This window comes from Heterocephalus glaber, unplaced genomic scaffold, assembly GCF_053883595.1.
Source record: "Heterocephalus glaber isolate CG9 unplaced genomic scaffold, H.glaber_assembly_v1.0 deba00001687, whole genome shotgun sequence".
NCBI classification, from domain to species: domain Eukaryota; kingdom Metazoa; phylum Chordata; class Mammalia; order Rodentia; family Bathyergidae; genus Heterocephalus; species Heterocephalus glaber.
The window spans coordinates 1,191,855-1,208,136 of NW_028258412.1; the positions used below are offsets into that span (position 1 = coordinate 1,191,855).

A 16,282-nucleotide genomic window follows, 5' to 3' on the forward strand; every position below is an offset into this window, starting at 1 on the left:
TTTTTGGGGGGGGGGGTACTGGGGATTGAACTCAGGTCCTTGCACTTGCAAAGAAGGTGTCGAAACCACTGAGCTAAATCCCTGGCCCCCTGGGTTCTCTTCTGGGGTGGTTTTTTTTTTTTGGTACCAGGGATCGAACTCGGGTCCTTGTGCTTGCAAGGCAGGCAGTGGAACCACTGAGCTAAATCCTCGGCCCATGGGTTCTCTTCTGAACTGAGCAAGGCTGGGGATTATCTCAGTGGTAGAGTGCTTGCTTAGAATGAGTGAGGCCTTGGGTTCGGTCCCAACCATTACTCAAAAAAAAAAAAAATAGCAACAACAAATACACATGAAACTGGGCAGCACTCATGGGTTTTTCTAGGTTTCCTTGATATGCTGAAAACCACTTCTGGGCTTTGAAAGTGACCTCGTTTTAAGAAGTGTTGCTCTCTTCCTGCACCACTTGTGCTGGCTAGGAAGCCTGCTGTCTCTCACCAGGAGAAGGGATGAGGGAGTTGGCTGGTTCTGCTTTCCTTAAAGCTCATCTCTTGGTTTGTCAGAATTCCACCATCATCTCTGAGCATCTGACCCCAGTTTCTGCCTCTGAACAGAACTGAAAAAAACTTATGCAGGAGCATATTTTGTAAGCTTGGCTTTAGTCTTCCTGACTTTTCTCTGTAGGTTTAGGCTGCCTTATTATGTTTTTTCCTTGTCGGCTTCTTTTTTCCATCACCTATAATAGCCACTTGAAATCCACCTCTGAACCTAACATGAGTTGCTTTAAAATTCCTTCTCCGGTTCTTCATTTTCAGGACTATTTTCATTTATAAAGGGCACAATTTTGCTCAAGGATTTGCCATTCACAGAGTTTGAGACATCTTGCCTTTTTGAGTCTTAGATGGATCCTATTTTTTCTCCAAATAGGTAGAATTCATCTTGTTTACCTCAGTGGAGGCATGATTGGCATTTTGGGCTGAATCGTTTTTCCTGAAGGGCCATCTTGTGCAATGCAGAACTTTTAGCATCCTGGCAACTGATACTGCCAGTGTTTGTCAGCTGGGGCTCTAGAGGATGTTGGGACAGCTGGGTGGGGTGGTATCGAAATGCTGAGCATCTGTGTCATGGGCAGGGCTCAGAATGCTCAAGTGCAGGGTCGTGGCCTGGGTGCCGGTGATACCCTATTGAGAAACCCTCTCTCTGCTGTGGGGTGCTCACTCTTCCCTCAAGATAACAGGGCATACCTTGTTCCCCACCTTAAGGAGAAAGCATTGTATCTTCTCCATTCATATAAGGCGTTCTTGCTGGAAGTATGGAATACATGTCTTTCATCTGTTGAGAAGATTCTGTTCTACTTCTAGTCTACTTCTAGTCTCCTGATAGCTTTTACCATGAACAGCTGTGGAATTTAGTCCAATACTTTTTCTCCAACTAGTGACAGGATCATATGGCTTTTTCCTTTCTTCTGTTAAAATGATGACTTTTGGGGGTGGATCTTTGAATGCTGAACCAACACTGCCATCCCTGTAATAAACCCACTTTCTACATACTGCCAGATCTGACTTCTAATAGTTTGTTTTGTTAAACAAATTTCTATCTATGTTCATACTTTTTTCTTCTATTATCTTTATCCAGTTTTAGGATTAGCACAATGTTGATTTCCTAAAATGAGGGGAGAAATGTTCCTTTTTTTTTTCTGCTTTAAATGTTTGATATAATTTATCAGTTAAAATGTATACGAGCCTGTTGTTGTCATATAGGTAGGTTTTCAAGCTAGGAATATACTTTCTTTAATAGGTGTTATTCAAATTTTATATTTCCTCCAGAGTTAGTTTCATTGATTTGTCTTCCAAGGTACTTCTTAGAAATTGTCATATTTATTTCAAGACAGATTTTTGAAATATGCTTCCTGTATCCTTTTAAATTCTGTAAAATCTGTGGTAATGTCTCCTAGGTCTTGATATTTTAATTTTAAAAATGTATAATTGATATTGTGTAATAGGAAGTAAAGGTCTAAAGGAGCAGGGCAAGTGGGAGAGGTAGGGGAAAGGAAAGAAGGGAAAAGAAAAAATATGAGAAAAGGAAAAAATGGAAACAAAGTCTTTCCAAATAGGGAAGGGTGGAGGGAGTGAAGGGAGGGCAGGGGAAGGGAGAAAAAAATAAGAACCAAGATACTCATGTAATGGTACAGGATCCCAATGATGTATGTAAATGTATTTTATACCTGAAATGTACCAATAAACTTAATGGGGGGGAAGAAAAAAAAGATAACAGGGCATATTTGTTTGTCTCAGATTCTCTCACTTTTGCCTTATAATCAGTTCTTTCTTGTTGGCTAGAATTATACAAAGGAGATGACCTTTTTCTACTTGGGACAGCTTAATTTGAAAGCAATGTAAATTAATAGTTTATCTGATAACCCTGGTTTGGACTCCCTGTCTCCCAACTAGCCTCTGTTTGAGTTGCCTTTTCTTCTCTGCCCTGTATGTGTGTGGCTTACTCCTGCAGTAGTATGGCTTTCATCTTCGCTCATGCATCTGCTTGATATCAAAGTGCTGAATTAGGTGCCTTCCTTGTACCCATGCCCATAGGTTCCTCCTTTTTCTTGAGCAAGATATAGTTTTTTACTGCTCTGTTTCAATTAAGTCCATCTTGCAATATTTTTGAAATTCTTATGAAATTTACACTCTTGTGTTTATCAGTGATACTTCATGTTGTTAGTATGTAGAGTTCTGAAGCCATAAAGTATATTTGTAGTATATTTGTAGATCATTTTAAAATTATTTTTTTTCAATATTAGGTATCTTTTCATTTGTTGTTTCTTTTTTGGTTATCTAGTTTTAGAGAATCTTTTCTTTCTTTTCTTTTCTTTTTTTTGAGACAGGTTCTCACTGTTTAGTTCAGGCTGGCCTTGAACTCACAGCAATCATCCTGTCTCAGTCTCCCAAGTGCTGGGATTATAGATGTGTGCCACCACACGTGGTTCTCCTTACCAAAAAGTCTTACTGTAGTGTCTTGAGCCAAGGACCAGAAAGACAAAATACACCTTTTATACTCTGAGTTCTTTTTTTTTTTTTTGGTACCAGGGATCAAACTCGAGTCCTTGTGCTTTCGAGACAGGCCAGGCGGCAGAACCACTGAGCTAAATCACTGGGCCACACCTTTTATACTCCATTTGCAGAGAATCCTTCCTATCTCCGCCCCCCCCCCCCCCGCTAGCTTCCTAGCCATTCACTAACCCAGTCATGCCGCAGATATTTGAGCCTCACTATAAGCTAAGCCCTTGCAATGTTGGGTCTTCCTGATTCCTGTCCTCATGGAGCTGACATTCTGTTTGGGATATGTGTTAGGGTATGAGACCTTTTCCCTTTCCTGAACTTGCCCATATTTTATAATCTCCAGGGGAACCTTTGGAATTAGTCTTGGGTATTAGTAGGAGGACTAGATGGCAGGCAGCAAGTTAGAATGTTCCTTTAAGCACCGTGATTTCTCTGCAGAGGGGCCAGGCTACCTCATTTTCTGCTGCAGGGGGTTGTAAGTCCTGCTGCTAGTACCAGCCCTTTCTTAGAAATGGATCTGCTGCTCATTTCTCAATGCTTTTCCATTCTTAGGCTGCTTGGTAAGTATCCCCATGTTCAAATCCATCCACACTTGCTTGACCAAAATTTCTTTGGCTGGGCTCAGGTCCAGATAATTGTAGTAGGCATCTGGGATTGACCAGCAGTGAGCAAGCACCCTGTGGGAAGATACTCCTGGCTGTTGATTGACATGAATTGCCTGTTCCATGCATTCCTTTAGTGTACTTGTTTTTGGGCCACACCCCCTGCGCATCTCACACACACACACACACACACACACATACACACACACTCACCCACCCTACTCAGAACCTGTCACACCTGCTCCAGTTTCCCTTTCCTCAGGAATTGTTTGTTCTATCTAGTGTTGCCCTATGTACCTTATAAACTGCTGTGGTGTGATGGGAATGTGGAGTACAGAGGATTTGGGGAGTTTGATGTAGGGGCTGATACCGAAGCTGCTGTGCCATTGTGAGCCATGGCTCCACACACCGAGGGGCCTTCTTCCTTCTAGAGCAGTGATAGTGAACCTTTTAGAGACGGAGTGCCCAAACTACAACTCAGTACTCATTGCAAAGTGTCAACGCTGCAATTAGACCCAAATACTGACTGAGGTTTTAGTTTAGAAAAAAACAATTGTTATCTGATGCTCAGCTGCTAGGGTGGCTTGGCTTGCATGCTGACGGAGAGGGCTCTGTTTGCCTGCTGCAGCACACCTGCTATAGGTTCACAGCCACTGTTCTAGAGGGTGTGTAGGCTGGGCCAGAGAGGAAGCAGCCTGACAGAGGAGGCAGGGCCCAGTGGGAGTAGTGCTTGAGTTGCAGAAGAGAAGGCACCTGAGATGTGGGGGAGGGTGTTGTGCCATTAGTCGGAAGGCCAAAGTAGTGTTGGGAGTGGCATTCATCTGCACATGAAGGAATGTTGGTGATTTGATGTGTGGGCAAGAGGGTGCCTTGTGTTATGACACTAGCCAGACATTCACCTGAGGTGTTGGGGAGGCAATGGGAAATACCAGGCTGGTGCACAGTTGAAAAGCAAGTGATAGGCAATTCTAAAGACATCTCAGGCAGGGACTTAGTGTAATTGATCATGGTGGTTGTGCTTTCTGGGTGAAATGGCATTTGCTTCATTGACTATTTACATATACAGTAATGACATCTCGTTTGTAAGGATTCTTGTTGCTTACAGTGTGGTTTCCTCTTAATTGTCTGCAGCTGTCTTATAACCTCTATTTAGCAGCTGAAGAAACAGGCTCACTGAAGGTTTTCTGTCCCTTCCCAGTACCAGACTGGTTGGTTTTCTCTTTGCTTGTGCTGGTGCTGGAGTGAAGCCCTGAAGTCACAGCTCACAGCATTGGGTAGGAAAGTTGGTGGGTGTGCATTTGCCTTTGGTTGGCTTCTAGCCAGTTTTATTCATCTATGTATTTTCAGTGTCCAGTGCACAGTCAGCCCTTATTAAATCTCTGTTGGAAGAAGTCAGATCTGTACAGGCTAGTCCCTGCCACATGTCTGCTGTGTGCAGGGTGTGAGAGTAAACAGGCATGATGACCACCACAGAGAGGAGGTGATACGTCTGTGGAAACATGATCCCTCCTATCATGTGCAGTGGGTTACTGAGTTGGGGACTTGTCTTGGTCTGGGACAGATATAGGCAGTGAGCTCACAGAATTTCCCCTCTACCATGCCTCTTTAACCAAACCAGGCATGGTCTAGTCTTCACTCATATTGTATCATTGGTGGTGTTGTGACCTGGTTCAATTTGAGGGAGTCAGAGGGATCTTAATATGTGGTGCTTTCCCCAATTTGACACCCCTTTATGCTTTGTTAATCAACAGGAGCTTGAAGAGATCCGCAAATGTGGAATGAAAAACTTCCGTAACATCCAGGTTGATGAAGCTAATTTATTGACTTGGCAAGGGCTTATTGTTCCTGTGAGTATTGAACACTTCCACTTCTTATCAGATTATTCTTTCAGGTGGTGTGTGCTGCTGGGCTTATCTCTGAGGTCCTAAGTAGGCTTGTGGTTGGGGCAACCCGCAGATGCACAGAAGTGAGCTGTGGCTCAAGGGTGACAGGTAGGGTAGGGTAGGGCATGGCCTTGCAGAATCCTGGCTTTGCATTGGTTTTCTAAAATTCTGAGGGTACCAAACTTTTCTGATCTGTGGTTATCTACACAGGGAAGAGAAGTATGTATCTGTGCTCCTGCTCTTTCCAGTTTTCCCTGGCTTCTGGGTACCTGGCCCTATTTATCAGGACAAGACCTCCTTCTCTGGCATCTCTTGGAAGAAGGTTGGCATTCCCGTCTAGATCTTCTTTTACTTTCCCCCTTGGTTTTGCGTCTGTGTTTCTCATCCCCTGGACACCTGTGTTACGGACTTTATTCCTTGTACCCTCTAACATGTGCTTGACATTTGTCTCAGATCTTTATTTCTAATTGTCTGGATATCTCCCAAGTCCAGTTCCCCCAACTTAGGGACTTCTGGATTCAGACAGACTCAGGCTCCTCCTGACAGTGGCTTGCCTTGGCCTTAGTACCAGTTTGATTTAATGAATCTCCTTGTCTCCATCCCTTGGTCCCCTCACCCGGCTAGCAACTGGACTTGAATTCCAGTGTGCAGTCCTTCTTTTTTCTGTCTTCTGAAAGAACATCGCACCAAACACACAGCCTCCTCTCACTTGTTACACGTATGGCCCTTGCTTGTCTCTGGAACCTTTGACACTGTCCTAGTCCCCAGTCCTGTAACCATTATGCCACTTTTTTCTGACCTGCTACTGCTTCCTCCTCATTCTTATACTTGGCTGTTGGTTATCTCTGCCTTACTCTCCTTTTTCTTTGCCTCTAAGACCCTTACTTTTCCCAGCTTTGTAGGTTATCATGCTGGTAAGTAAAGGATTCCCACACTTCTGTCTCCATCCTTGGCTTCTCTCTCTCTGAGCTGCACCATTTGTCCACCAGATGTTGAATAGCCTTCTGGTGACTGACCCCACCCCCCACCCCCAGTTTTATATCCTTGCCATTGTGCTTCTCTCTTCTTTTTCTTTGCCGCTTTGCCCATCTGAGCCTCAGGTCCTTTCCCTGTGCCTGATACTGTCCTGTCATTGTCATATATAATTATTTCTTATGGGCAGATTGGCTTCTCACCAAAGCAGAACACAAAACATGCTTACTGTAGATGCTTCTTCTTGGTGCTTGTTACAAGGTTGTATTTTTGTTTTTTTAAAGTAAGTCCCTAGCAAATAACTAGATTTGTGGTTTATTATTGTAGTCATTTGAATATCTAAGGAAAAATAGACTCTGATTGTTTTGAATCTAGGAGCTTCCAGTCTGGTTTTCAAGATGAGTCCTTTGGATTTCTTTAGGCTTGAAAGTAACAGGGCTTGGGGGACAGAGCAAGTGGGCAGGAAGCTACTGGATAGGAGGAGCTGGGCTTTGCCTGCAGTCCTTAACTGCCATTGTGGCCTGTTAGGTGCTGAAGAGCACATCTTGGACCGTATGATTACATATCCCCTTTTTTTTGAAATAGTGTCTCACTGTGTAGTTCAGGCTGGCCTTGAACTCTGTGTAACCTGTACTGCCCTCAAGGTCTCAGTCCTCCTGCCTTTGCCTCCCATGTGCTGGGATTACAGGCATGTCCCACCATCTCCATCTCACCTGTTCCTTTTCTAATTCAGATTTTATATAAGAAATTTATTTAAGAATGAATGATATTTAATTATAAATGATAAGAAATAAACAGCTAATCCATAGCTATTTTTAGGAAATGTTAAGAATGGATGGAATAGTCTTAGGCTGTAAGGGTAGAATCTTACCTTTTGAGCTCAATGGCCTGTGAGCCTGTGGAACAGTGGGCCAAGACCTACTAAGCCAAAGATAGAGATTGGCTGGTTGAATCCCAGTGTGCATGGGTTGAACAAGTCAAAGCCTTACCTTCTATTTGAGGAAGCTGGGCCAGGGGACAATAAACCCATGGCCAGATGCTCACTTCCTGCTCAGACTGCCCTCTTCACAGTCCCCTCTTGCTTCCCTCCTGTAGTCACTGCCCAGGCACATTGGGTTGGTACGATGTTTCAAGGAAGCATTTCTTTCTTCCCTTGAGCAAATGGCATTCTTGGCAGCTGACTTCTCCTGGGTGTATACTCATATCCATACCTGGGCTTCAGGTCTTTCTGCATTATAGGGGCTGAACCATCATGGAACCTTGCTACCCACACTCATCTGAGATCCACCCAATTGGGGTGAAAACAGAGCCAGCTTATAAACCATGGCAGGTCAGCCCTGCCCCATTGCTTTACTGCAGGCTGTTGGTCCTTAGGGAATAGCTGAGTAAATGATTTGGCTGTAATAAAGAGAGAGGAAAGAACTGTTTCCTAGAAACACTCACTGCATTATTACCAGGGAAGTTCAGGTTTATTCCTGTGTCTGTGTGTGTGTATATGTGGTACCAGGGATTGAACACCGGCCCTTCACACTGAGCTACATCCCCAGCCCTTTTTAAAAAAAGTTTTGAGACAAAGTCTTGTGAAGTTTCCCAGCTGGGCATGAACTAGCAGTCCTACTGCCTTAGTCTCCCTCAGTGCTGGGATTACAGGCACGGACCACCACACACTTTGCACAGGTTTATTCCCTTTAAATGTTTATTTTTCTATTAATTTTTTTTTCATCTGAAATTCAAAGGTGAAATCTGAGGAAGAAAATAGTACCATAATCCATCATCAACAAATTTAGTAAGTTTTGGGACACGGCCCTTTAGAAACTAGGGGTAGGATGGTGTACCTTTTTGAAGTTTCTACCCCAGTGAATGTTTTCATTTTTAATCTTTTTTTTTTCTTGGTACCAGGGATCGAACTCGGGTCCTTGCACTTGCGCAGCAGGCAGCTAAACCGCTGAGCTAAATCTCTGGCTTTCATTCTTAATCTTTATCATAGTTCATCCCAGCCTTGCTTTTTTCTTTTCTTTTTTGGGGGTGGGGGTGGGGGGTGTGCTGTGGATTGAACCCAGGGCCCTTGCACAGAGCTACATCCCCAGTCCTTTTTAAACATTTTTTATTTTGAAACAGGGACTTGCTAAGTTGTCTAGGCTGGCCTTGGGCTTGGATTTTCCTGCCTTAGCCTCCTGAGTTGTGGGCCCAGGGCCACAGTGCCTGTCCCTCCCAGCCTTTTTATATGAACTTATTTTTGTGTGATACTGAGGGTTGTGCCCAAGGCCTTGGTCTTGAAATTGAGGCCCCCCCCCCCAAACACACATAATGTCTCACTAAATTGCTGTATTGCTCAGATTAGGCTCAAATTTGCAATCCTCCTGCGTTAACCTCCTAGGGTGCTGGAATTACAGGTGTGTACCAGTGTGCCCTGCTTATGCAGTTTTTAATAAACTATTTCATAATTGTTTTATTCTTTCATAATTTAGCTATTGCCTTGAAACTTTGGAAGCACATTCAATTAGTATCCCATGACATAATCATTTATTTAATATTTGTTTTAAACTTTATTTTTCAAATAAAAATTTTTATTCAGTTTAGATTTTGATCTTAAAATACAGTATTCTGACCATTCAAATTTATATAGGCTGGGATTTAGCTCAGTGGATCTGTTGCCGGCTTCGAAAACGCAAGGTCTGGAGTTTGATACCCAGTTTTAAAAAAAAAAAATTCTCTCTCTCTCTTTCTCTCTCTCTCTCTCTCTCTCTCTCTCTCTCTCTCTCTCTCTCTCTCTCACAGATCACCTTTATTTATTTATTTTAAATCATTTTCCAGAAAGGTTGTAGCAGTGTTGACACTGGACCCTGTTACACAAGTGCCCACATGTGCTGTTGACTGTCATTTTGTATTAATGGGGTGGGGTTGGTTTTGGTTTTGTTTTTTTTTGTTTTTTGGGTTTTTTTGGTACCGGGGATCGAATTGTTTTTGTTTTTATGTTTTGCTTTGTTTTATTTTTGAGACAGGATCTTGGTATATAGTCCAGTCTGGCCTCGAATTCACTATGTAGCCCAAGCTAGCCTCAAACTCTCACCAATCCTCCTGCCTCAGCCTCCTGAGTGCTGAGATTATAGCCATGCGCCTCCATGCCCAGGATTATTTGATTTCTTGATGATGACCATTCTTTCTAGAGTATAACAGTTTTCCTTTTCAAGTTACAGCCATTCTAGATGATGTCAAGTAGTATCTTATTGTGGGTTTTTTTGTTTATTTGAGACAGTTGCTCAGGGTGGCCTCAACTTTGATTCTTCTGCCCCAGACTCCCAAATAACTGAGATTACAGGTCTATGCCACCACACCTGGCTCTTATTTTGGTTTTGAGTTGCATTTTTTTTTTTTTTCTTGTTTTGTCTTTTTGAGACAGAGTCTTTCTCTGTACCCCAGACTAGCTTTGAACTTGCCCTGATCGTGCTTTAACCTCACCCGAGTACTGGGATTACAGGCTTGTTCTCCCCCTATCCCAGCATTTTCTTAATGACTAAAGATGTTGAGTGTTTTATTTCTGTAAAATGGGTAGTAATGTCTTTCAGTTTCAGTTTTAATAATGTCTACTGTTTTTCCTTTAGTCAGTCTGGCTAAAATTTTGTGAATTTTGTAGATATTTTTAAAGAACTGACTTGGTTTCATGACCGAAACAGGGTATCACTGTGTATGTAGTTCAAGCTTCATTGAACTATGTAGCCCAGGCTGGCCAACTTGCAGTGATCCTCTTGTTTTATCCCCAGCTTTCATTGACTTTTTTCTTTTAAATTATTTCATTTATCTACTCAGTAATTATTACTTATTTCTTCTAGTTTGTGCTTAGTTTGCTTTCTTTTCTCTCCCTCCTTCCCTCCCTGTATCCCTTAAGTTTTGGTAATGTCAGGTTTTCATTTTATTTGTGAGGCAGGTGGCAGAACCACTGAGCTAAATCCCCAGCCCTGTTTTCATTTTATTTGTCTCTAGCAGTCCTGCTGCCTCACCCTCTGAAGTAGCTGGCACTGCAGGCATAGGTCACAACACCCTTTGATCCATTGGTTGTTGAAAAGTAATTTTAATTTCTACATAATTGTGAATTTTCTTGTTGTTATTGATTTGTTCGCATTCCTTTGTAGTCACAAAAGCTATTTAGTATGATTTTTATCTTTTAAAATTTGTTAAGAGGGCTGGGGATTTAGCTCAGTGGTTTCGCTGCCTGCTGCACAAGCATAAGGACCCGAGTTCGATCCCCTGTACCAAAAGAAAAAAAAGACCAAAAAAAATTTTATTAAGACTTGTTTTATGACCCAACATGACTAGTTCTGTTATTGATTTGTATTTACCAAGTATTTGTAAAGTTACTTAGTATGTTTGTGATCCTTTTCCCAATGTGATTTTATTCTGGAGAATGTTTCTTGTGACTTGAGAATTTGTATTCTGCTCTTGTTGGATAGATACTCTGTATATATGTTAAGTTTAATTGGTTTATAGTGTTGTTCAGGTACTCTGTTTCCTTGTTAATCTTTCGGATTATTATTGGAAACAGGGTGTTGAAGGCACCGTTTTTGAGACAGGGTCTTGCTATGTAGTTCCGGTTGGCCCTGAACTTGGGGCGATCCTCTTGCCTCAGCATCCCGACTCAGCCTCCCGACTGCTTGGGATTACAGGCATGGGCAACAACACCTGGAGAGTGTCTTGAAAGTATTATCCCACTGTCTTCTTTCTGGTTACTGTACTGGTGAGAAATGAATTGTTTGCCGTAAGTTGTTTGGTTTCTTTCTTTCTTTTTTGGTACCGGGGATCAAACTCAGGACCTTGCACTTGCAAGACAGGTGGTGGAACCTCTGAGCTAAATCCCCAGCTGTTTGTTTATTTTTTGTGGGGTTTTTTTGGTACTGGGGATTGAACTTGGGTCCTTGTGCTTGTGAGGCAGGTGGCGGAACCACTGAGCTAAATCCCTGGCAAGTTGTTTGCCTTATTGAACATCCAGTTGGGTTTCTGAGTTCATTGAAATTCTTGGATATTTAGATTTCTTTTTTTGTGGAATTTGGGACCATTGTTTCACCAGATATTAATTCTACTCCCTTTCTCATTTTTTTTTGAGACTTCCGTAACATATATATATATATATATATATATATATATATATATTTTTTTTTTTTTTTTTGGTGCTGAGGATCGAACTCGGGTCCTTATGCTTGCGCAGCAGGCAGCAAAACCACTGAGCTAAATCCCCGGCCCCATAACTTATATTTTTACTGCTTGATAGTGTCCTTAGACTCTGCTTTTCATTTATTTATTTATTTATTTTTGGTACCAGGGATCGAACTCGGGTCCTTGCTGCTTTTCATTTATTTTTCCCCTTTGTGTTCCTCAGACTGGATCATTCATTTGTCCTATCTTTAAGTTTACTGATTCTTTTTTCTACTCACTCAAATCCATTGTTGAATAACTAGTGAAATTTTCATTTCAGTTATACTATTAAACTCTAGAATTTGTTTGGCTCTTTTGTCTATTCCTCTTTCTGTTTTCTTCCTCCCTCTGTGTGTGTATGTTGGAGGCTGGATCCAGGGCTTTGCCGATGGTAGATAGGCAGGTGCTCTACCACTGAACTACATATCTAGCTCCCCACTTCAGGTAGGCCATTTGCAGTTCTGCCTCAATCTCATTTCCTGCTTCTGCTGAGCTTTTACAGTGCTCAACGGTGGAAGCTTAAGGTATTCTCAGGTCTTTTGTGTTGGGGTAGGAGAGCTACTGGGGATTGAACCTAGGGACTCACATATGCTGAAAGTGCTATACCACTAAGCTACATCTCCTGCCCTTTCTAAATTTTGCAACAAAGTGTTGGTAAGTTGCCCAGGTTGTCTTCAAACTGGCAATCCTCCTGGCTCAGCCTCCCAAGTAGCTGGTATTACAGGTGTGTTCCACCACAGACAGCTGTTCTTAGTTTTTTTTCTGAGGGTCTGTCCTATCTTAGGTATGTATGTGTGTTTTCCAAATGGTTCAGTATACCTGTGCACTTATTATAGGTTTTTTTGCCGGGGTGGGGGGGGTACTGGGAATTGAACTTGGGACCTTGCGTTTGGAAGTCAGGCGGCAGAACCACTGAGCTAAATTCCCCAGCCCACCTGAGCACTTTTTTAATACCCTAATTTTTTAAACAAATTATCTCCTTGGCATTTCCTACTTGACTAGCACCTCTCCCCCCCAACTGATGATTGAACCCTTAATTTTGAGACAAGGACTCACTAAGCACCAAGGCTAGGCTCAAACTTAGGATCCTCCTGCTTCAGCCTCCCAACTGCTGGGCTTGGCTTTTACTAGGCAATTTATTGTACATCTCAGTTGTTCATTTTTGCTCTTTGTGGATTTCTTTTCATTCTTTTTTTCTTTTTTTGCTACTGGGGATCAAACTCAAGGACCTTGCACTTGCAAGGCAGGTGGCAACATCACTGCGCTAAATCCCCAACCCCTTTGTGGAATTTTTTGGGAACAATATGTACTTGCAGGGCCAGGGATTTAGTTCAGTGGTGCGGCACCTGCCTGGCAAGCGCAAGGTCCTGAGTTTGATTCCTGGTACTGGGAAGAAAAGAAAAAAAAGTACTCACTACTTTTCTACCCTGTATGGGCTGCAAGTTGAGCGAGATAGAAATGAACATCTGTGTCATTCCTTCAGATGGCCCTCAGGCAGGTTAGAACTAACAAACATAGCAGTTTGTGAAGAAGGCCTCTTCTACTCCCTCTGGGGTAAGGGTCAGGGTCCTGCACTGGGAAAGGAGACCTCATGGTCTAGGCTGCCTATTCCCCAGCCAGGTAGGGATTAGAGTGAAGGAGAGAGAAATCACCCCAAGGCTTTTTCTACTGCTGTTTAGTTGTTCTTTTCTGGATTCTGTCATTTGCTTGCTATAAACCTTTGATTGTTTTCTAGAGTTCTGACAAAGTTGGTTCTGACATTTTCTACAGTTACTTTTCTGTTTGGAAGAAAGGAAGTTTGGAGCTGCTTGCTTTGCCTGTCACTCCCCCAAGTTTGTTTATTTGTTTGAGACAGGGTCTAGCTATGTATTCCAGGCTGCCCTCCAACTCAAGGCAATCCTCCCACCTCAGGTGCTGGGATTACAGGCATGTGCTACAACACCAGGCATTAAGGAGGGATTTGGTCCTGGTTTAAGTCCTTTCTTGCCTGGGCTGCTCCTTTGCCCCGTGTTCTTTGCTGTGAACTTGACACGATCATTTTACTTTCTATGGAAAAGGTAATTTACACACTGGTGGACATTCCAACAGTGGCAGTAACTCTTCCATTTAACTATGCCTCAGTTTCCATATTTGTAAAGTGGAGCTAATAAATAACTCTTCTTGCAGTGATCAAGAGCACTAAAGTTGATAATGCCACTGGCCTTGCACAAAGTATGTGCTTTATTTAGCTAATGTTGTGGTTAATGCTGCAGTCAGGCTGCCCTTGGATTTCTTTGCCATGGACTTTAATCTTTTTTTTTCTTTGCCATGGACTTCAGAAGCACAGATATAAGAGTCATCTTTGTATCCCTGATGCTTTATGTATCTGCCTCAGTGGGAGTACCATGTACTCATATTCTATTGGGAAGAGCAGCAGTCTCTGTTGTTGTAGTTTCACTGGCCCCACACTAACCCCCCTCCCCATTTTTGTTTGTTTTTGAGGCAAAGTCTCCCTCTGTAGCTCAGACTGGCCCTGAACTCACCACGTAGGCTGGGCTGGCCTCAAACTAGAGGTGTTCCTCCTGCCTCAGCCTCCCAAGTGCTGGGATTATAGGCATGCGCCACCACACCCAGCAGCCGCTTTTAGGACCCACATATTCCAGATTCTCATGAGCCCCATAGACTGTTTCTGAGGATGAGCATCAGGTACAGTATACTGATAATGTCCATTTAAAAATCAAAGTTGCTAGGTGTGGCGGTACACGTCTGTAATCCCAGCACTTGGGAGGCTGAAGCAGGAGGATTACTGCAAATTGCAGGCCAGCCTGGGCTACATAGATAGTGAGTTCAAGGCCAGCCTGCACTACATAGCAATACCTTGTCTCAAAAAACAAACACCAACGCCCCCCCATCCCCGAGTTGCCCTTGCTTCTCTCTGGACTTTCTCGTCTCCAGGTTTTTCTGCAGCACCTCCCTGGCTCAGAGACACCTGCTTTGGAACAGCTCTGCTTTTTGTCCCTTGGGCTAGAGGTCAGTGCCTTACACAAATTGACTCTGAGTTGATCCAAGGCTAGCCACTCCACACCAACTAATTCTATAGCTAAATTCCTTTTCAATGGGAGACAGGCTTTTTCAGGAGTAGTCAGATACTTCCTGCCCAAAATTCCCCAGATACCCCTTTACTTAGGGCTTCCGTCCTCCCTTGTCCTGAGTCTTCTCTGGAACTCTCTTATCACAGTAAACCACACCCTCCACAATGTTCCACTTACCTTACTGTTGAGGTCAGCCCTAGCTAAGCTTGGTTTAGAAAAAGGAGTCTCCTGAGGTGGCTTCCCTGGATTGGTTAATCCTGCAGTTCAGTGAAGTGAGCCAAGTCCTAGACACTCTAGTCTCCTTGTTCTCCTGCCCTCCATTCCATTCTGTTCAGCTCTCCACCCAGTAGTCAAATAGCTGGTGTGTGATGGGAGACCTGTGCAGATCTGGCAGTGTTGCAGTGCTGGAGGAGGAAATAGCACCTTCGTGTGTCTGTGTGTTCTCTGTTCTCTCTTTGAACTTTTAACTTTTAAACAATTGTAGATTCTCATGCATTTGTAAGAAACAAATACAGAGATTCTAGCACCTTTCAGCAAGCTTCCTCTAATATCTTGCATAACTATAGCACAATATTGTGGGAAGGTAATGGTGAGACAATCCACCAGCCATATTCAGATCTCCAGTTTTATGTATGTATATTTAATTCCCCAGACAGTTTTGTTGTGTGTATAGTTTGGTGTGGTCAAGAACCAAGCTACAGTACCAAAAGCCCCCCGCAGACCCTTACATCTCATTAAGGGTCACAGCCCCCCTCCCTAGTCACTTACTTACAGTATACATGAGCCATGACTGCATTCATTCATTCATTCATTTATTCATTTATTTGAGGCAGGGTCTTGCTGTGTAGTTTAGGCTGGCCTTGAACTCACTATGCAGCTCAGGCTGAAATGGAGATCCTCCTGCTGCAGCCTCCCAAGTCCTGAGGTGTATGACACCACCCCCGACCTTGACTACATTTAAAAATAAATTCCTTCCTTCCTTCCTTCCTTCCTTCCTTCCTTCCTTCCTTCCTTCCTCCCTTCCTTCGTCCCTCCCTCCCTCCCTTTAATGAAAAAATAAATGAAAATTTCATAGCAAAATAATAACAATAGTTAGTACACTGTGTATCTCACAGTAGTATGCTATGCTGCACTAAAGAAAGATAAACTTCATTCCAGGTGTGGTGGCACACACCTGGAATCCCTTCACTCTTGAAGCTGAGGCAGGAGTATCAGCCCACCCTGGACCACAAAACAAACAAAAAAGATAACCTTGAGGCATTCCTGAGTAAATGGATACAGTTGGATGCACAAGCTTAAATATCACATGGTTTCTGTTATATGAGAAATGCCATATTTGGTGTACGTGTGTGTATTTGTTTCAAAAGTATTTTAATATATGCTAATTTGTATATTTATACTACTAGTTTATCTTAGTTCGTTGAAAAGAAAATTTTGTATTATTATCTGTTTGTGTCTTCTTTGTAAGAAGCTTTGATTTTTTTTTTTTTTTTTTTTTTTTTTTTTGTACCAGGGATTGAACTCCGGTCCTT

The 16,282-nt window shown here is 42.8% G+C and overlaps 1 protein-coding gene across 5 annotated transcripts in view; it reads left to right on the top strand.

Annotated features, from left to right (window-relative positions):
• Nucleotides 1-16,282, top strand: part of Ube2l3 (ubiquitin conjugating enzyme E2 L3) — a 53,310-nt gene that overhangs the window by 16,886 nt on the left and 20,142 nt on the right. For 4 of the 5 annotated variants that reach the window (XR_015446279.1, XM_004843307.4, XM_087198344.1 and 1 more), the window contains one exon: nt 5,389-5,484. The exons of the other annotated variant lie outside the window; for it this stretch is intronic. Coding sequence is in view for 2 of the 4 variants with exons in the window: in XM_004843307.4 (XP_004843364.1) it covers nt 5,389-5,484 (96 nt within the window). In the remaining 2 variants the exon portion in view is untranslated. The remainder of the gene's footprint in view (nt 1-5,388; nt 5,485-16,282) is intronic. 5 annotated transcript variants of the gene reach the window in all.